Source organism: Oxyura jamaicensis, chromosome 3, assembly GCF_011077185.1.
Source record: "Oxyura jamaicensis isolate SHBP4307 breed ruddy duck chromosome 3, BPBGC_Ojam_1.0, whole genome shotgun sequence".
In the NCBI taxonomy this organism is placed as follows: Eukaryota; Metazoa; Chordata; class Aves; order Anseriformes; family Anatidae; genus Oxyura; species Oxyura jamaicensis.
In genome coordinates this window covers 116,234,474-116,255,987 of record NC_048895.1, presented here as the reverse complement: position 1 = coordinate 116,255,987, position 21,514 = coordinate 116,234,474, and the positions used below count along the sequence as shown (strand labels likewise).

Sequence of the window (21,514 nt, the reverse complement as noted above, 5' to 3'; positions counted from 1 at the left end):
AAAACATCTCTAAATTTCTTTATATATATATATATTTATATATATATATATATATAAATTATATCTAAAAATAAAAACCCCAGACCTTCCTCTGCAACAATTAAATTTGAAATAAAAAGTTTGTATTCATTATTACTTTTAATCAAGCAGTGAATAGCAGAGAATGCTTCATTTTTTATAACATTTTCTAAGTACACCTATGCCAATGGCATTAGAGTTCCACTTCTGTTAAATAAATATGTATATACATATCAATATTTATTTTTACCTTTAAATAGTACACCAGAAGTTCATTGAGAGCGGGATCTGCGTTCAAATTAACCAGGAAGCACTTATTATCCCCAACTTTTATTCCAGAAGACTGCAGCGATATGCCAAGGCTTTCCAACTGTTTCTGACGCTCCTGCAAGAGAGTAGCCATCAAAAAATTAGGCTGACTGATGACTGAGGTAAGAAATGCACTCCTACCTGCCCAAAACCACAAGATAAAACGAGGGGCAGCTACTCCTGAAAAAGGTAGCTCTTTCTTATGCAATGATTAGATACAAAAGCCTTCATTTGATCAAGTTTTACATTAGGATATCTGTAATTTCTCTGGTCCTTCTACGCCTGGACTCGGAGTGCTACGTGCCATGGGCTCATCTATTTGCATCCTTTTAGTGAAAAATGACCACAGCTGAGCACAGCACACTGCACTACTGTGGGAGCTTCTCCGTGACCTCACTGGAACAGCAAGTGCTTCCAGAGCCATCTCTACAGCCCTTTATCTTCTCTTTCGAGCTAAAAACCAACAAGTTAAGTCAACTCTCTGCCAAGCCAAATTCCATGTCTATCTTTTATTCCCTAGAAATCAAAACGACAAAAAAACTGACAACCTGCTGTTTAAGCAATGCAAATAACACTTCCTGCTAAACAAGAGCAGTGGCGTTTGGGGAGGTGTTTTGTTCTTGTCAATGGACTTCACAGAAGTCAACAACAAAGCATTACTGTGCAAAAATGTCCATCTTTCAAAGGGAAGTGGTAGGGTGAGGACTAGTGCAGTGAAAGAGGAACATTAAACAATTCTGTCTTGGGAATAAAAAGAAGGAAAAAAAAAGAAAAAAAAAGAAAAAAAAAAGAAAAAAAAGAAAAGGGATTCTTCTATTAAAAAGTTTGAGATAGAAATGCTGAGAATTGTTCTCCGGATCATATGGAAACTGAAAGTGAAATGAGATTCCCTAACCACAACAGCAAACAAAATAAAAAAGAAATTAACACGGGAGGGCTGTCATGGAATTATTAGGGAAGTAGAAACAGGGGAGAGTAAAACAAATAAGTAAAAAAATGAGGGGCCTGCAACAGCTTCACCTGTGACACTGAGGCTTTACAAAAATATTTAAAAGAGTTTATATAGGGATAATGCAGGGAAGTTTATAAAGGCTCTGATTTTTACTTTCAAGCTTCCTCTGTATTTAAAATTTGTTATGTCATATTATCAAGTACAATTCTACATTTAGCATCAGTTTTATCAGCTCTAACCAAGATTAAAATTGCAAATAGCGAGCAGAACTGCCTCTTGATTTTCTCTTTCCTGTCTCCCCACACCCTGTGGAACCAACACAACGTCCCTGTAAGGAAAATTCATGTGTGTCTGTGAGAGAGAGCAAAACAAAGAACAGAGGAAAACGGCACTGTGATGTCAAAGATCTCTCTTCTAATCACCAGTGCCAGGCTCCGATGTTCACATCACTCCTTGTTATCTACAATCAAAGATAAAGAGTTTGTCGCCCAAAGGAGGACTTGGCCCGTGATCTAAAACTCATAGGATTCGCTTAAAGAAAATGAGCCAGTTTGATAACTTTTGATCAAGACCTAGTGTTAATTAACTTAAGAATTCAAAATACATTAAAAGTTCATCAAATATTCATTGAAAATGTGAAAAAGTGCCTGTTTACAGAGTTTGTCTGTAGGGCTTTGAGCCCTTATTGACTCTCCATCTCTACAAAGTGCCTCTTCCGGGGCGCTTAGTCTGTATGAGGAATCATCCTTTTCTCAAAGATTTTCTCCATCTTACCCACCCGCCCTGCTAAAATTTGTCAGACAGACGTCGGTGGAGGCTGGCCAGGGACAAAATCACTTGACAGGCCATAACGTACACGCTTGAACCTTGGGATTCCATAAGCTTACCACAGATGTCAGAAGGTTGCTTCCACTGGCTTCCAAGAGGTGCTGATACAGCCCTGTACTGCACAAACACTAGGCCTCATCCTTCCTCTGAAAAAAATCACCTCTGTAGCTACAAGGCTCATGAAACTGCCACCTCCATAACATCATATGAGGTTAAGAATTTAGAGGCAAAGAAGAGAGCAAAACCAAGAAGCTGTATGCAAGCATCAAGGCGAATTTATTCTGTAGCCTTGATCCCGTTACTCTGGTTCATCAGTCTCCTCGCACACTCGGGGTTTCTGTGCCTTGACACTACTGTGTAAGGTGGGAGCAGAAATTATCATTATTATTATTAAATTTCACCCTTATACACATGGAGGAAAATCCACGGTACGACTCTGAAAGCCAGGAAGCCCTCTTATTTGAAGGAGCATTTCTTACAATGGATATATAAAACCGAAGTCAACAGCTTATTCTGATCAAGTCATCTACAAAAGGGCTTTGTATCAGAGGTTTCATTTTCTTACAAGCTATTCATCACCTTTCAATAGTTCTCTCCCTCCAAAGCTCCCTGCTGCAAATATATACATCAGCATTTGTGTGGTAAGAATTGGAAGTGTCATGCAATAATCATGGTGACCTGCACAATTTTTCAGTGTAACCATCATTTCAATTATGTTCTGAGGTCCTGAATAGCGGTGTAAGATGTATTAAAAACACACAGGAGATCTGAACAGTTCTATTTTTTAATATTCTGAATGCTCTTTGCCTTCAGTATTAAGGCACTCCATACATAAACTTGCATTTAACGCTCTCAACGCTTCATCTTCCATCACAAACAGCAATTTTACTGTCCAAAGAATATAAAATCCCTATAATCCTCTCATCCAAGGATTTTTTTTAAACAATCTCTCAGCTGGCATAGAATGACAATTTATTATTGTCGCTAGAATTGTAATCTGAGAGGCATCCAGCTATCCCAGGAATTAAGTGAAGCTTTTCTAAATGGCAGTAAGCTTGACCTACTTACCCATAAATGTGGGGAGAGATTCAGACAATCGCTATGAACTGACAAACAAAGGAAACAAACCTATTGTTTATAAACATAAAAAGGAAAAAAAAGAAAAAAAAAAGCAGCCAACCTGTGCTATTTCCTCAGTTTTTCTTAATTTTTCTTCCCAGGTCACCGTCATTTCCTGAATCAACTTTTCTGATTCCTCCAACCGTTCTTTTAATTCTGGTGATTTCATAGCCTGCAGAAAGTAAAGCAAAGGAAACAAGAAAGCTTACTGTGCTTTGTTCTTTCACATCACTCTCACACAGATGGGGAAAAAGGAAACATATCATTACTCATTTTACAAGGCAGACTTGATCAGTAAGTAAAGGGTTGTTTTAAATACATATTGCACATAAACACAGAATCCATCAAAAACTTAGTTTAATTAGTTTCGAGTACAGATGCTAAAGTGAAGTTTATATACTTTAATGCAAACCAATTACATGATACTGGCAGATTTGCAAAAAGATATTCAAACACAAGCTAATCTCACTTCTATACCAATGTGAGTTTCCAAAAAGGATCACAGATGAAACAATCTGTATCTTCCATACTGCTGATCTGGATAACCACCGTTGTCTCAGCTTTCGTTTCCTCTAAATAGTAGCTAAAATCTCTGTCATTTGCCCAGCCCTGCCAACAAAATGTTTATAATGTTGGTTTTGATATGGCCTGATTTGGAAATTTCTGTTGGAAAAAAAGAAAAATCAAGACCTCTATATTTCACAAAACTGGTATCAAAAAAAGGCTGACGACTTCCAGACATGGGAATTCAATTTTCTTGCTAATCCATCAGAACTCTAATTTTCTTTTCTGAAACAGCAAGAGGCCCAAGGACTAGCCTGAGAATAAGGAAATACCCCACCCTACATTGGACAATCCAAAAACTGTAAAGACATAAATGTGTTTATATTAAACATGTTCACTTCCTCCAGTCTCAGTATTGGCATATTCTTTCTGAACTACCTTGAACAGAACGTCATCATTTGATTATAGCTAACAATACGGAAGCGTTTTTGGCTGGTAGGTATTTCTGCAATCCCAACCAACCTGTGCGAGTATCGTTCTCCATCAGAGAGCTCCCTTACCACAAAAATCAAAACTCTTCCCAGGAATCCACATCAAACAGAGTGGCCTCACTGCAGGGCAATATCTTCAAAAGGAGCAGCTGTCAGGAGTGGAAAATCCTGTTTCAAGACAGGAGTTTCCTCTGCCTGGAGACATAGCAATCTAGGAACTGCCAGCTGATGTGTCCTGTGTCGTCTTTTTCTGGTTGAATACCTTAAATACCTAAATACAGGGTAAAAGGGAACCCAGGAAGGAATGTGAGGGCAATGCAGCCTCCAAAGATAAATTATGCCCAATGAAATATGATCAGTGCAAGGCCACTGGACACAATGGAGCAGGACAGGAAGATGAAGACCAGTTATTCTCAAGTTCTAAGTCTCATTTGTTTATTTATACAGACCTGGGGCAAAATAACATTTCCACATGCTTCAACTGTAAAATGAGGTAGGTAATTCCCCTCATTCCCTCCATTTCTTATCTGTAAGGAAACCATAAAAAAAGACTTCTTCTGCAAGACCTGATTCCAACTAGACCAGCAGGTGCACTGCTCTGCTGGAGTCAGTTTAAATTCCCAGCTCAGGAAGGACGTGCTGGTGGTCTTGGCACAGACAAATTCAAACATGTGATATTAATTCCGACAAGAAAAGATCAAAATGCATGGATTAAAAAAGAAAAGGGGAAAAGAGGATAAGCCTTATTCTTCTGGGAAAAAAAAAAAAGTCAACTGTCAAGTTCTGTTTTGCCACATCGATTTAGGAGAAAAAGAGGATACTGACACCAAAAGGAAAAAAAAAAACTCAACTTGGTAATCTCTATATTTAGAAATGAGCATTGAAAATGTAACTTGACTATCATAATGGGTCAGTGCTTTTGTTTATTGAAAAAATGAACCATTAGGCACCATTTCTGTAGGAACAATTAGATGGGCTACAAATGCAGTAAACCCAAAGGAGACCAAGGGAATGAATGTGTTTTTTGACCTTTCCTTTAGAGCCTCTTAATAGCAAACTAAACCTTTTTTTTTTTGGTTTAGCTTAATAGCAAACTAAAAGCACTTTTCCATGCTCTTTGTCAATGCCATTCAGATGACAACTGGGGTGGGATTTTAATACTTAGGAAAGGAAATATTTATTACCTCATATTTAGGAAACACTACTTCATTGCTTTGGACAGCTGCCACTGTTTTGGCATTAATGCTCACAAATGAAACAAACAGGGAGGACTTGAATCTCTCAGAGAACTGAGAAGTCCACAGTTCATATATTAGGGGAAATGTTGGGTATTAGGTAACTTGAGATACCTTAAAGAAACTTTCACTTACTGGATACTTAGCATATTAGGTAGCTCAAATGAGAACAGTCCAAAATTCATTAGTCATTTGTACTGTCACAGCCAGCACTCCCTGCAAACCTCAAGAGGCAAATACTGGGCAATTCAGAAAAAAATCTGATTACAACATCCAGATTATATCACCATTGCTCTGCCACATTTGAGAACAGAACTCAGAATTACTCTAATTCTTGGCCTTCATCTAATGTTTAGTCCATGCTGCCTTCACAATTTTATCGAAGTTTATTGTTTAACACCTGTAGGAGTTTCGATTTAGAACTGTTAAAGCTTGTAAATAAGCAAGCATTATTTAACCAGATTCACATTTGCAGGATGTAGCCACATTGAATTCTTAAACAATGTGGGCAAAGCTCTACTAGCAAACTCCACAATCTAAAGACTCCATCCCTATTCTTCCCTCCACGTCCTCTTTCTCCTGATCTGTATCCCACAAGAAAAAAATGATCGCACAACGGTGTGTTCTAAGGGAATCTGGTATCTCATGTTATTACCCGTGTTTCAACACTGACCTAAAGAAAACTGGAATGCAGTGATACAAAGGATTTCTCATAGATATCATGCAGTTGCTTCCTGTGGCATTTCTGTTCAAGAGCCAAGTAAGAAAGTTCAGACAATGGGGTCTACAGGACTTGCTAGCTAGCCCAGGCTAAAATTCGTACCTCTGCTTTTGTGAGCTGTTCTCGCAGCTTCTCCACTTCTTCACGGAGCTCCCGTATGATGCGGGCGTTAGGGTCTTCGTTCACCACGGCGTGGTTCACGATGTTCTTGGCCCGGTCCGCGTACCGAAGCGTTGAAAGGGTCTCATCGTAGTTGTCTGCTGCTGGGCTTACCGTTGCGACCATGGCAGTCTTGCTGTTGCCACCAAGGCTATCCTGGAAAGTGGTAGAGGTAACCAAGTTAAAACAGAAGGTTTCTTTAGTTTTATCCTGTCAATGAACTTAGGCAGCAAACGATAACTAGGAGTTGGAAGTAGATGGGGGCAACGAGTAACAGCAGTGTCTGTGTCAGAGCTCCTCAGTTCAAAACTAATATTTTAAGCCCTATAAATCAAGCAAAGTTATTGTTTTCAGTTGTCTTTTTTTTTTCCCCTCTTTTCCTTTTTTTTTCCTCTTTTCCTTTTTTTTTAGCACATTTCGGAAAAGTCATTCTTGGCTTCAGAATCACAGGAATGAAAGCAGTCCCTGCTTTGTGCTTCATGATGCTTAGAAAGGGTTCGAAAGGCTTACTTTCAGGTTTCTGCTTAGGTTTTTAAACTAGAAACACAAGCACATCAGCACGAGACTTCTCAGATACTACTGAAGGAGCTCAGGAAAGATCATGACAAATTCCGAATACCTTAAAGACTGGAAGTAACTGTCTCTGATATGTGTTTTATTCAACTTACTTGAAGATCTCATGAACAATATAGTTGATTTTATTTTTAGAAACGTTTCAGAATGGGGTGCTTCCCTGCCCTCCCACATACACAGCTCACAAACCTATGCTGAGTTATGTCAGAAATTGCCCTTTTGGAATCTGTTTGACAGAAGAAGGGCGTGAAACCACATTCCTGCAAAGCAATGTGCTGGGGGGTGGGGGAAAAGAAGGAAGAATTCCATCTTTGTATCGATCACAAAATTATGCTCCACAATTTTAGCCTGCCCCAAAATTAAAATATTTTGGTTTAAGTTTTGCAGCAGATCTGTTCTTCCCTCTCCCCACTCCTTTTTGTACCCAATGTCCTTTTCGGAGAAGAACACTATTAACTTTCATCTTCAATAACCCATGAAATCTGGGTCACGCATTGCCATTAGAGCAATCTGACTACATTAGCGTGCTTGTCTAACCATTTCAATCACAAAGCAAACACACAGCTTTTCCTAGCGATCATTAAAACGCCCCTTTAAGTGTTTCATTAAGACTCTCTCTCTCTTTTTTTTTTTATTGGCTGCACGATGCCTAAAACTAATTAGACAGCAGTTGGCCACACCGACTGCTGCTGCTTCGCTGCTGCCCCGGCAGCACTCTGCTCGCTCTGCTCATGCAAGGGGCTGTCAGCTTTTTGGGGAGGGAATAGAAATCCATTTGCATAGTGTGGTACATGAGCATGGCTAAGACTCACAGGTAACGGGATTTATGGAGAGGTCATGCAGAAAGAGCTGCCTTCTGGCTGCTCCCTGCATTTTCTGCATGAGGATCAGACGTTACTGACTTCAATAAGCACATGGCTTGGGAGGAACCGCTCCGTAACACAAATGTTTTTTCCAAAGCATCTACTGAAAACTTTTAAAAAAACCTAACAAGAGCCCGTGACTCACTCCGTGAGGATTTCTGTCTCTACAGCAGCCAGGACTTTTTTTCAATCCGTCAACAGCTTCTAAAAATTAGAGGCGGCATTCTGCAACTGCAAACCCTGCTCTGCGTCAAAAGATGAAGTTACCGCCGAGCTGGCCAGGTACTCTGCTTCCAGATAACAGTTTGCACTCTGGGAACCTCCATCCACTGCACTAATTAGCTCCAAAACAGGATTAATTCACCATCTGAATCGCAGCTCCCCCATGCAGGCAGCTGTTGCAGTGATACACCGTAATTCACAATACACCCATTATAAATTGGGGAAAGTTCCTCTTGTACTGTGGCTTCTGAAGCCCAGTGCCAGGCTGGCCGATAAAGTTCTGTATGAAACCATTGTGCTGATTTCACTGGTTTCTTTAACGTTAAGCAAGAAGGTGGACAAACAGCAAACCAGTTTCTCCTTAGTGAAGACAGCACCTGCAAATTACCCTGGAAAGGCTGACCTTGCAGACTTTGCATACCTTAAAAACAGAGACAGAATGGCAATAAAGAAATTTAGTTGTTTCTAAAGCTAAGCTAGCCCTTCAGTATCAAGATCACCGTGACAAGAACATAAAATGCAAAGTTTAGAAATTATAGTTGTAAGAGCAGCCATCGGTAAAATATGCAGGGCTTCTGAGCAAAAATGGGAAAACAAGAGGTTCACGCCAATTCGATTCCATAAAGCTAAGAGCTTACAGAGCTGGTAGGCTATTTTGCTTCCCACACCTAACATGATGCCACTCTTCAAGCCTCTTCTTGCAATAATGCTTTTTCACCTGGTACTTGTGTCTAGAGATCCTCAACAAAACTGAGTACGAAGTGTTAGCTCTTGAGGTCTCCTGAACTCCACTCGTTTTTCAGATTTGGGGAGAGACTCTATATGTGTTAGAACACATTTACTCCACTTTGGCATCATAATTAATAGTTGAAAGCTATTAAAAAGAAAGAAAGAAAGAAGATAGCCCACCATTTCATAGCTTCTCCTAATTAAGTCACTTTAAACTAATAAATCCTTCCTTTGATCTTTAATTAAGAATTGCTAAAATGTTGCCTTTCAAAATAAGGAGTCTCTTCAAGAAGCTTGTTTGTTTAAAAAAATGAATCCAAAAGCCCCAAATCTTTTGTTTGCCCTTAATATAGCTGGGTGTTAAAAACACAAAGAAGGCTCGCCTGAAAGGCGGCAGGACAAAAGTTTGCCTCTGTTTGTGAGCTACAGCCTGGGCTGTGCATGGCCATCGTGGCTACAATGCATCAGACAGGTGCTAACCAGGAATCTGGGTCTGCTTGCTGGATTTGTTTAGAAAGGGAACAGCATAACTAATTCCAACAATAACGCTAGAAATGCATTAGGAAAGTTTCCACTTCTGCTCGCTCGGATTATTACAGCGTTGGGCTCCTGGAGTGCACTGAAGAAAGCTGGACAATGATGTTCACGTCTTTGCAGAGAGCCAAAAGCACTTGCTTAATTAGTTATTTCTTTAAAAAAAGAACATAAAACATACATACACAAATGTACCAAGGCAAAATATTCACAGGCAAAAGTATATTTAAGCACTAATAAAGTCTTTGGGCAAGAAACTCCATGAAATGTGATTTATTTTACTGTAGAAGAGAATACACACTATTTCTGTTAAAACCTCTGATTTTTAGACAGCCCTTGACTGTACCATTTGATGTCCTGGATGTGATTATACTGGGGAGAACAGATAAATCATTTCATACTAATAATGCTAAAAGGTTCATGAAGTTGGGAAGCACAGCGCAGTATTCACGAAGAAAAAAGTCTGGTCCCATCACCTACGTAGCCAGAAAACAGAACAAGGCAACTGGTACCGAAAACCAATTTCTTGTCAGATTATATCTTTCTACTAACAAATATCTTAATTGTTCCTTCATAACAATAAATCACAAGGAGCAGAAGGAAACTTGCCAAGTATGTAGGAAGTGGGAAGCACAGTAAGAGTTTGCCTTTTAATTTGACATACAGAAGACTCGTATTTAACAACTCTGTTTTTCATTTAGACCTTACAGATCTTAGTTCAAGGGGCACCACAATAAAGGCTTTTTTTTCTTTCTCTGAAAATATCAGTCCTACACAGTACAGAAATTGATTTAACTGTACATTTCAGATGAATACGATGCACAAACTCTCCTGACCTGTTCTTTAGACTGTAACTGGGATAATGTTCTACAATTATACTCTGCTGACAAAAGCAGAGTATATTAGCAAATATATCAAACAATTAGGAACAAGCTAATAGTCTTAATCAAAATCTTCAAAGCCAACCATGCCAGTATGTAAAATTCAGTTACATGTGGTAATAACAAAATTAAATCAGCCCCAAGGTTCTGTGTGAAGCTGTATCTAAACTAACCCAGAAAAGATAATGTTTTAAAAAAACAACAACAAAAAACTCCTTATTCTTTATGCCATTACAGGTCAGCAGAAGACAAAGAACATATTTAGTCTGTGGAGATACTACTGGCTTCCAGCCAGCTAATTTTCCAAAGACAAGTATGGTTAGCATAAAAAACAGAAAATGAGGCAAAAGAACAGTGTTTATTTCACTGAATGGGACTCTTCTTCCCCTTTCCTCCCTTTTATTTCTCTTTTAAAAACCAAAAGATCAGACTACTTACTTTAAGTAACCAAGTAAGCACAGAATCACGATAAGGAACAAATTTGTTCTTGTTCTTGCCAGCAGCCTGATCTGCCAGGGCAGAAATAACCAGACCAAGAGTTGTGAGGGATCTGCACCAAGAACACAAGCAGCCATTAACAAATGTAAATAGTCATAGGTCACATGCATATTTAGACAGCCACTTTCTCTCCAAAAATGATCTCCGATGAAAAAGCTCCTAGTACAGTTTCAATCATTCTTTCCTCTACAGAACCTCTATTGCTCATTTCCAACCCATGTTTTCAGCCTTAGTAATCACATCTCCCCAGTGCAATTACGTGGTAGTTGCAGGAGCACAAGTACAGAAATGCCAAGCGTGTTAAATAGGCAGTGATTTCATTCAAACAGCTGAGTTCTGAATGTCAGAAGGAATAGCAGAGAGAGGGGAAGATGAAAACTGGCTATAAAAGCTTAGACTGTTTTTATCCTATTTCAGCAGTATATTGTATTTATCAGTTGTGATTGTACAGATGAAAAAAGGGAAAGAAATAATCAGTGAGCCTTACTTGTTAATGTTGCTTCCTTCTTTCAGCCTGTCTCCTGCAGCACCAGTCTTGGTTGCTCTTTCACTACCTGCTAAGTCGACCAGGCTCAGCTTGCCCACCTTCTCACCTGACGTCTGCAGAAGGAACCAGAGAAGAGCTACTGTTAGTTCAACACTTAAACCCAGTTACATAGTTTGACGTATTTTCATACTAAAAAAATCAAGCTGCTTTTCTTGGTGTAGACTGGAAAGGTATTCTGCATTAATTCATGTGTTGCTGCTCCAGAAATAACAGGAGGGTTTGAATTGAAGTCTGATACAGTGCCGTCTTCAAGACATCCCAGAAGTCTCCTGAGGAGCAGAACATGGGGCACACTACCCAAATGTTAAAGCAATAACAAATGCAGAGGGATAAAAGCCCAAGAGTCACCTAAAAAGACTCTGGGTCTACAGTCTCTGCCCTTATAATCTTGAAAACAGCTTAAAAATCTCGAATTCTATACTGTAAGTTTTTCAGCAAGTAGGATTGAACATGACAAGAAGCACGCTGTAATTTATGAAAAGGACTGCAATCACAGAAGTCTCCTAGATCCTTAACAGCTTCTGAGAAAGAAATCCAAGCTATGTGGGTATTTCAATCCCGTAACACAGATTTTGCAATAAATCCCCATTATTCCTCGTAATTCTTGCTAATTGTCTCACTTGACCCAAAATGACTTTCTGAAACACTCCATAAATTTCCTATGTCAATATGCAGTTGAAGAGCTGCCACTGCCTCTGAGAACAGCTTGGTTACATCATGCTTTTCTGCAGCATCTACGACTGAAGTGCATCTGTAGCACCGTTGCAAAGCGCTACTTTCCCCTAAACGAACCGGATAATTTTAGAATCAATATGCTTTCAAAAACATTAAGCCTCTCAAAATACTAGGTGATCGTCAGGCCATTCCAAAATGGTCATTTCCAGGACTGGAAGGACCAGCAGACAGGAAACCAGAGGAATCTATTCCAGAAACTCACACAGCGGTCACTGCCCCATTACAGAAAAGACAAACCATCAGAATTACCACCCTGCATCCAGGCTGACCACCGAAAGTTAAGTATGCAGTACAGCCACAGGAAAAACAGAAGGACAAATTCTGGCAAGCCAAGGAGTTGAGCACAGTTTGACTGCTGATTTGAACTGCAAATGGGAAAAAAAATTCCAACTAGGGAACCAAGAAAATTATCAGGATAATAAGATTGGTGGAGATAGACATGAGAAGGGGAAAAATACAAATGCTAATTATGCTTTGCAACTAATTCAATAATTAGACACATGCAAGCCTTATATTTGCTCCAGGAGCATTCAAGATTTCTTCAAGGCTTTGGAGACTTTAAAGAATTGTCTGAGCACAAGCTTAGAACTTTTGGTATCAGAGATCTATTTCAATTTTAGTTTATCACCATTTTCTGCAAGGGATTAAATAATATTAACATAGAAATGTATTTCACGCCCCCTCCGAGGAAAATTTATATGTAAGGAAATGTGGAGAAAAATGCTTCCACAGTTAAATAGCTTTTCAACATTTAGTGTACATAAAAATATTAAATGAATGTGGCACAATGCAAAAAATGATCAAAAGTTTTGGTTTGTGAAGTTGATTGTTTACATGTATTTGCATGAAATAAACCTTTGAAGGAGATTACCAGATGTACGCTCAGATGTTCTTCATGTAATTCAATCCTCCATCTAAATATTATGTCTCTAAGTTCCCCTCCAAGTCTGTACTACAAATTGTTGCTTAAAAATAAGTTGCTTTAGTTTAGATTCTAGGATTAGGAGATGCTTCCACCACCCTCCAGCAGGTCTGCTGCAAGTCTGGACCTGCATTTTTGCTTTCCATTTCAAAAAACACATTTCACTTACCTAATAAAATTGATTTCCTCACTTTTGGGCACATGAGCATTACAAGGACTCTGCTAGACAAGGTCACAGCTAACATGGCCCAGTGCTAGCAGGGCACATAGCAGGACACTGTAGCAAAAGACCTCCCGAGACCCCTCCTACCCAGCATCTCTACGAGTCTATGAAATAAATTAAAGCAAGAAGTACACATGCAAGCTTAAGATTTGGACTGTGTAACTTGTTTTACTTACCCCTGATTGCACATCATAGAGCGTGTGGGTGAGGATGATCTTGAAGACTGCATGGGACCGACTGCTCTCCTCATTCATGTTGGTTGCAGCCACTGTGCGAGATTTGTTGCCCTCAGACATCAAGGACTCGATGTCCTAGATACAATTTTCACAGCCATAAGCATACCTGTATTATCATTCTTTTTGATTATCTACCCAAACAATCTCATTTTGGTAAAATACAGCAAGTGTTTCCCACCAAGTTTCCCACTGCTCATTCATAGAGTGTGAGAACGGAATATTGTGATCTTCCCTTCCTACCGTAGAAATTAAACAATGTTGTGATGTGCCTATTCATCCTCTGCCTCTGCCTGCCTGTTAAATTATCAGCAAAACTCATGCACTTGTCTGAACATAAAAATACCTGAAAGCAAAGAAAAAAATGTGAGGAATCAGCAGTTTGAGCACTGCAACATTTTGCTCTCAGTTGTCAAACATAATTCCTGAAAAGTGTAATACCGACACCAGGCTTGCTTTATATAACAGAAACACTGTGGAACAGGTTGTTACGTTCCTCTTACATATATAAAAAAAAGCTATAAAGGCTTATAAAACCCTCTGATATGTTGTGATACTTGAGAGACAGGCAGCTCCCCTGCTTCAGTGTTTTACAGCAATCTTGTAAAACTGCTAAAACTTCAGAGCCCTGGGCTCGACTTTTATTTACTCATCGAGCTGGATCACGCTAAAAACCAAAACCAATTAAACAGAAGCACACCACAGACCGCTCTGACTCTGTACGCTGAATTATGCGAAGCTGCTGGGCAACGTACAACAGAAATGCATGCAACGTGTCTTTTATTAACAGAAACCACCAAAGATGGAGAGATAAATACATGGAGAAACTAGGAAAGGAAGGACTCCACTGCTATATTGTGCTAAAGATGACAGAATTCTATCCCATATGTACTAATTTTCCCCACAGTACATCAATACTACTTAAAAAATAGATCATTTTGCAAATGAATATAGATAAATATGCACATATATATGTATGTTTCCTATCCAGCTGACTATAGTACTCTCCAATAAGCAAGTTTCAGGCAATGTTATCAAGTATTTGTCTTGTAGACAACCATTTGTTTTTATTTCCAGCATGCCTGTGTGCTACTTGTAGGTAAAATAATGTGCTCCTTGCAGGTGAAATTACTAGGCAATAGCAAGACAGCCAAAAAGTGACAAGGTGAGGTACTGAAAGCCCGTCTCTGCTAACTGCTGCTTCTGTAATTAATTGCTGAATGCTGCTTCTCATGGATACGGGGTAGACTTATGTTTGGGAGGAAAGCTGCTTCATTAAATAGTTGAATGACTGTCAGAGTTAGTGAAGAGCAAAGGGTGAAGATGAGTTTCTGCTGTTAACTCTGTTTTCCCCAGTGATCACAATACAACAATCACAATACAACAATTTAGAGCTCTCTTGCTCTAAAATCCAAGTTACCGCCACGGCAATTAGGAGTAGGTTAATAATGTTGTCCTGCTTTCAGGACCCTACTGTATAGGGTGTCAACACAAGTCCTTCACAATCCTTACCTTGTAGCTAGCAACAGCTAGTTTGGATAGCCCATCTACGTAAGGCCCATAAACACTGTGTTCTCTAACTTTTAATGACTGGCGGCTTCTGGTTGGGGGAAAAAAAAAAGTTATTTATAAGCATGTGACTGATGTAAGACAACATTTACAGAAAATCAATTTCTCACTGCCATATCTCAAACGTGATGGTTTTACAATTACCATAGGAAAGCACAGAGCAAAGACCACAAGGCAAACTGCAAAGCCGTATGTCTACATGTACCACGCTGACAGACGTTTTTGTCACTTCATGAAAGCTGGCATTAGGGTGAATTTACTCCAAGCTTTCAGTCTTACCGATTTATTTTGATTTAAAATAAAAGGACGCTGAGATCAGATGAAAAAAAAAACACATCGTAGGCATCCCAAATGTCTTAGGGGGGATCCACTATGGCAAATTGGTGTATAGAACGAGAGGATATGGCAACATACTACGGTGCTGTTCGCAGGCACATTACTTACCCTTTGGGGTCAAGAAGATCTCTGACTTTCTCGTTGTATATCTCCATGTAGGATACTTCTACTTTGAAACTCTGCTCTTCATTTTCCTCTTTCTGTGCTCTTTCAAAGAGTCCACTGCAAAGTCTGGGGATTAATCCGGGCTGGTCAGCAGTACCCATCATTGTGTATGATTTTCCTGATCCTGTGTAATTGAACTGATAATTAGTGGACATGCAACAATTTTATTTTATTTTATATTGTTTTGTATTATTTTATTTTATTTTATTTATTTTGCTGTGAGTTACATGGAAAGGAAATGAAGTAAAGAAAAGACTTTTCAGTGAAAGATATTTGCGCAGTTTTCTATTTTAAAGCAACCAATACATTATCATGTAGCTAAAAACTGTTTAATTAAAAGGAAAAGTAAAACAAGGAATCTAGTTAAACCGAAAGAGAAGACTTTCAGATGGATACTCCTGCTGTAGTAAACAACCTACTAACACCCAAATACCTGCCAGAACAAGAAAAATCTGTTGCACAACCATACTCGTTTTTTCATATTAAATTTCAAATGATGATTAAAGATTTTTCTAGCTGCAGAGGCAGAAAATACAACTGATGCACTGAACTCAAGGACAGCCACGATCAGTCCAAAGATGACAATCAGAAGTGTGAGAAATAAGGGTAGCCAGCAACAGACAAAATCTCATTTCTTACCCTGTTCACCTCAGATCTAATGTTACAAAACATCGTTTCTTACATTTGCACGACCTAAAAATGCTGGTTGCAAGGCATTTGTCCTGAAACAATGTCACAACAGCCATGGAAGGAGTCTCTGGTCAGGACATTAACGCCTTTTGCATCAGCGTTGGTTTTGCTTACATTCTGGAGGGACTCACCAGTTTGCCCATAGGCAAAGATGCAAGCGTTATAGCCTTCAAAGGCATTCTGAAGAATATTCTCTCCAAGGCACTTGAAAACGACATCTTGACCTGCAAAATAAAACACACAAGGTGACCTTATAATGAAGCGAAATAGTGTTTTTTTTTTCATGATTTGGATTCTTCATTAATTACATAAAAGCAAACACTTGGGGTTTTCTGGCTGTTCTTGCCTAACTAAATCACCTAGCATCCAGTACCCACTCCCTTTAGAGGAGCATGGACATCGATTAGTAGACGTGCTCCACATTTCTACCAGCTCAAAAATCCAAGTCTGTGATTATCATGCATCCACGTGCGTGCACGTACAGTAACGTGCTACCAGTGCTCGTACTCTGAAGTTTTAGCAGCCCAAAATCTACCACCAGCTGTAGAATTTCACCCGCTGGTGAATGACGGCACTTCAAAATATACTCAACTAACACATTCTAACAACCGCCATTTGGTTTTAATGTAGGGCGGTTGGTCGAGCACTAAATAATTTCACTGTATATGCACAAAATATTTAATAATTTCATGAGATTTTTGTAGAGAAGGAATCACATCTATATGGAAGACGTAGGTATTAGCAAAAGGTAGGGGATATCACTTCTTTTTGCAATTGAACTAGATCTGTCTGCACATTTTTTGGCTCATTTTCCAAGCGGAGGAAAAAATGCTAACTATTTCAGTCTTATTTATTTAAACCAATCCTGTGTTTTCAGAATTTATGAGCAATTAAAATCTGAACAAGACCTGATGGAATTATATGGACTGACAAATCCTTTCTCCAATATGTTAACATTCCTGAAAGCTTTTCCTTTCTCCCGTTAAGTCCATAATTTTACTTTCAGGTTGACTCAAGACTTTCTCAAGTCCTCACCAGATTTCTATTCGTTAGTTACCTGTTACGAAAATTAAAAGATTCATATGCTTATAGATTTTATTGATTTTTCTTTTAAATCCATGGAAACAAGCTTAAATGAATCCAATTTTTAAAGGTAAGTATGAAAAAATGAAAAGATCACAAAATGCTAAGTCAGTAAATTTTTGATTTTACCATAGTTGCCAAAATTTGTCCATAACACACACACAAAAATATACATATTATATATAAGATGTATATAAGATGTATAATACATATTATATATAAAATAATGTATTAACCTTTTTTTAATACTCCATTTACTAAGTTCTATTATTATGTCAACCCCCACCCACACTGGCAAACAAGAAGGTGTATTTTAGCAATACTCCTCTCGTCCTGGAAAGAAACGGATTTGATGTTTTCCAAGTGATGTCCTTGGATCAGTATTTTAACTATAGATGTAAATAGGAGTAACCCATTATTGTGAGGGATTTCTCAATTTCCTGCACTGCAGATGGGCAGCATTGCCTATTGCTACCCTAATCATCGTCTTTAGAAAAGAAAAACAGGAATGATTTAAGATTTCCCTTTTTCTTTTGACAACGAGCAGCCGTATAGGGGAAACATCCTCCATGCCATATGGTCCGTGCCCTTTAGCAAATACTGCATTATAATTAGATCGTTTGTTCTTGGAGACAACACGCACAAAGCTCCAGTAAATATTACCTGCATATTTTTCTTTGACGGATTCATCCATAGACCAAAAGCAGTGATCGTAAGCAAACACCTGCAGAAAAATAAGCAGGAGGGCATCTTATAAAAACCGTTGCCACCTCAAACACATTATCCCAATTGCGACAGCGCTGCATTACGTTGGCTAACAGCATGCTTCTTGGGGCCATTCTGACATACGATACGCATTCCTGCAGAATTATTCATTTTCTATGAGTTCAGCACCTAAACCCAAACACCTTATCTTCCTGCTTGCAAGCCTGTTCCTTGGTTTTATTCGTTCTTTGCTTTTATTTCTTCCTTCCTATTGTGTGAATCCCGTTCAACGCTCTCCAACAGCTGCCCATGCGGCAGGCCCGTGGATGTCAAGGAGCTCTCCTCATCGTCCTTTAAAAACCCACCCTCGCGATTCATTTTTCACAAGACTTTCTGTTTTGCAAACTGACAGATGTCCCCTGGCTGTTTCTGCCTGCCACCCCCGTGCTTCTTGTCTGCATAAATTAAAACCACGCCGCAGGGCAGGAACCTCTCTCCATACAAGCCAAGAAGAAGCAGCCGTCACCAGCCTTGTAAAGAACAACATGGAGCAAATGAGGTTTATCACTAGGAGAGCGATGCTGTAGCCTTTTTAAGCTGAAAAGGGTTGGTTTTGTGGTGAATCTGTTTAAAGATCGGCAGGCACCTTCCATCATCCCAGCTGACCTCCAGGAGGGCAGTGCCTGCTCCTGCGCCTCAGGCTGCAAAAGGAGATGTTTGCAAAACATCTCCCCTGGGTACGTATTTGCAAGGAAACAAACAAATAAATAACGATTTGGGTAACAGCTGATTTATATTCACACGGGCAAAATTGACTCTGTAGGATACAGGAAAAGGGAAGTGCCATGGACTGCAGTTTGGCTGCTTATTTCTCATCGGAGTTTAAGGTTGCTCTTTCCCTTTTAGATGTTCCAGTGTCTCACACCCACCTTCTGACTCTCATCCCATTATTTCTGAAAATTTCATTTTTATCCATTAGCCCATTTCCACGTTCAGTTTTGGTGAAGGCTGTGATCTGCATGCTAAAGGCATTAACCATGAACAAGCATCTGCACAGGTAAACCAAACCTAACGCTTTTTATTTTGTAAAGCTTGTAGGAACAAAATATGTTCCATCATATCCACATTAATAATAGGAAAACCCTACAGAGAAATACGGAGTCTGTAGCAAATGAACTCAGTTCTGCCGTTCCCTAATGGATTGTGTCATGGAATATGACAAATCATTTAAGGACTCACAGAGCAATAAAGAAAATCTTCCTCAAGTATTTATACCAACTAAAATAGTTGGAAAAAATATATGAGAGTTTAAAATCTGTACTACCAGTACAGCCAAACTTACTGCTTACATTTATGGAAATGTTTAATATAGCAAAATCCTTTGAATTTAAACAACTTATCTTCAGAAATACATTGCCTTTTTTTTTTTTTTTTTAAGTACAATAATATCTCATCATCAAGAGATGAAAGGGTTTACTTTACAGCCTCTAGTTGTGGAAATAGCAGCCGGTGTATTTAAAGTTAAGGGTTTTTTTTTTTGTTCTTTGAACTTATTAGACAATTACCCATATTGTTACAACGTCCCAAGACTTCAGAGCGTTTAACCAAACACCATTGGATCTACGACCACATCAATAAAGCTGACTCCTAATACACCAGGCTAGAGATAGATATCTGCACAGCAGATACTAAGTCATGGGATCTTAAGCTGTAACAACAAAATGAGTTTGCTCGAACGCAAATACCAGAAAAGGCTTTAAAAAACCCACAGGCAACAAGCAGTCTCCCATTCCCGGCCTGTAATGCCGAGCATGTATGTTCTCATTTGTTCCTGTGACTCATTTTTTGGCAGAGGCTTTACAGGGCTCTTCTCAGCAAGGAAATGCTTCGAGTTTCTTACTCAACAGCTGATCGACTGCAGAGCTGTGTTTCGAAATGCTTTTAATATCTGGCTAACCCATGGGCTGAAGGAAAGGGCAGTTTTCAGTCACCGAGGGAAGGTGCAGGAACGGCCCTTACCTTTGGTTGGGTCCTGCTGCTCCCAGAAGCATCGCCAGCACGAAGGACGTGGTACAGCACGGGGTGAGAAAGAGAAAAGAAAACCAAAGATGGTTAGCTACAATCATTTCAGCTTAATTACTCAGCATTAATACCTCGTGTTTGGGACACTATTTAAAAAGTTCATTCCTTTCCCCAGCTTTCCCCTTGCTTACAGATCCCAAATACTTTTAGGAACCAACGTTTAACTCTTTCCAAGAGTAGGACTGGAGATGCTGCTCAGAGCAAGTTGATTTTGACTTGAGAGCCACTCTCTCCCTCGTGCTGCTGCCATCTCTTCCTCATTCTCTTATCATTTATTTTCTTGTGACACCTCTCTCTATAGTTTGGTTTTAAAAACTCTTTAAAAAGTACCCAAGCAATACAAAAAACCTCCAAAAACACCCAGCTTGGCTTCTCGCAGCTGCTGGGACAGCCCGGCAAAGAGGTGTTTTTCTTAAAAGAACGAGTGGAGAATAGCAAACCCCTCACTCTGTTGCGTGCATAATTTAAAACTTTCCAACACAACTCAGTAAGTACTGGAGTTAAGAAAAACCTTTAAAACAAGAGCCCAGCACCAGCCCATGCACCTAGGACTTGGAAACTGGCAGCAGGCCTGGCAGCATCCTCCCATACAGAAGGCTGGAGAAATCCAGCTGTGAGGAAACAATGCTCTCCTCGTCCTGGACCTCGCAAAGGACGTCAGTAAGCTCTTGACATCAGGGAAGTCTTGCAGCAAGCATCGCTGATTCCTTTGGACAGAGCAGGGGCTGTATGAGGTCATGCTCTTGATGCTCATGTGGCTTGAGAAGTGAGTTTAAGAATTGAAATTTGCCAGCACTGTCTCTCAAAAATTATTATTTATGACTTAAATCCACTGTTTCTCTTTACTCAGGCTTGAATCTATGATGAAGACGCACCAGGAACGACAGGCACCTTGGCTAGCGGCTGCAGGACTATTATTTAAGCCAAGGTTACCCCATGGCAGCCACACCATGGAGTCATTCAAGCGCGCAGCTTGAACAGGACGCCTTTTCCCCTCGCCACCAGGCTCCATTTGACCAAAAGCTCTCCCTTGGACCCCGCAGCGTGCTCAGCATGGGCTTTCCATGGTCACTGATGCTCCTCATGAGGCTGTGGACAGGGAGCGACCAAGGGACCGCCTTCACCAGGGCTTCTGTTCAGGTACAGGAGGCACCAACAAGCCGGGAGATTTGCTCCAGCGATGATCTGGAGTACTTTAAGAGATGCAAGAGCATTATTTTGGCTCTCCAGCCTCTGAAATGCCAGTGGAGTGCTTTCCTGAAAACAGCTAAGAAGCTTTTGGGGTGCTCTGGTTTACGGGGAAGGTTCACTCCTATTGCTACAGGAAGATCCCTCTCCTTAAAAGCAAGCCAGGATTTGGAGTGTGAGCTTAGCACACAGAGACGTTACCCTGCCCGTAATTCAACAAGCAATCCTGCTCATTTCCCCAGCCCCGTTCCAAAGCAGGATTACACCACGACGACGCACTTGACCTTTCCAGCCCTCAATCCAGCACGTATTATTGAGCATTCGGATTAAAGCGGCAATAAGGATATCATCTCCAAAGTCCTATCCCGTATGCAGCTTTAAGGGGATGGATTATACTAGG

The 21,514-nt window shown here is 39.8% G+C and overlaps 1 protein-coding gene across 4 annotated transcripts in view; it reads right to left on the bottom strand.

Moving 5' to 3' along the window:
• Positions 1–21,514, bottom strand: part of KIF13B (kinesin family member 13B) — a 124,781-nt gene that overhangs the window by 56,878 nt on the left and 46,389 nt on the right. For 2 of the 4 annotated variants that reach the window (XM_035322847.1, XM_035322845.1), the window contains exons 3-13: positions 19,864–19,879; positions 17,803–17,863; positions 16,188–16,280; positions 15,310–15,490; positions 14,809–14,896; positions 13,240–13,374; positions 11,124–11,236; positions 10,577–10,688; positions 6,280–6,492; positions 3,288–3,398; positions 269–403 (exon numbers count right to left, since the gene is read on the bottom strand). In XM_035322847.1, the coding sequence (XP_035178738.1) occupies positions 269–403; positions 3,288–3,398; positions 6,280–6,492; positions 10,577–10,688; positions 11,124–11,236; positions 13,240–13,374; positions 14,809–14,896; positions 15,310–15,490; positions 16,188–16,280; positions 17,803–17,863; positions 19,864–19,879 (1,258 nt within the window). The remainder of the gene's footprint in view (positions 1–268; positions 404–3,287; positions 3,399–6,279; positions 6,493–10,576; positions 10,689–11,123; positions 11,237–13,239; positions 13,375–14,808; positions 14,897–15,309; positions 15,491–16,187; positions 16,281–17,802; positions 17,864–19,863; positions 19,880–21,514) is intronic. The other 2 variants (XM_035322846.1, XM_035322848.1) reach the window with 1 other exon arrangement.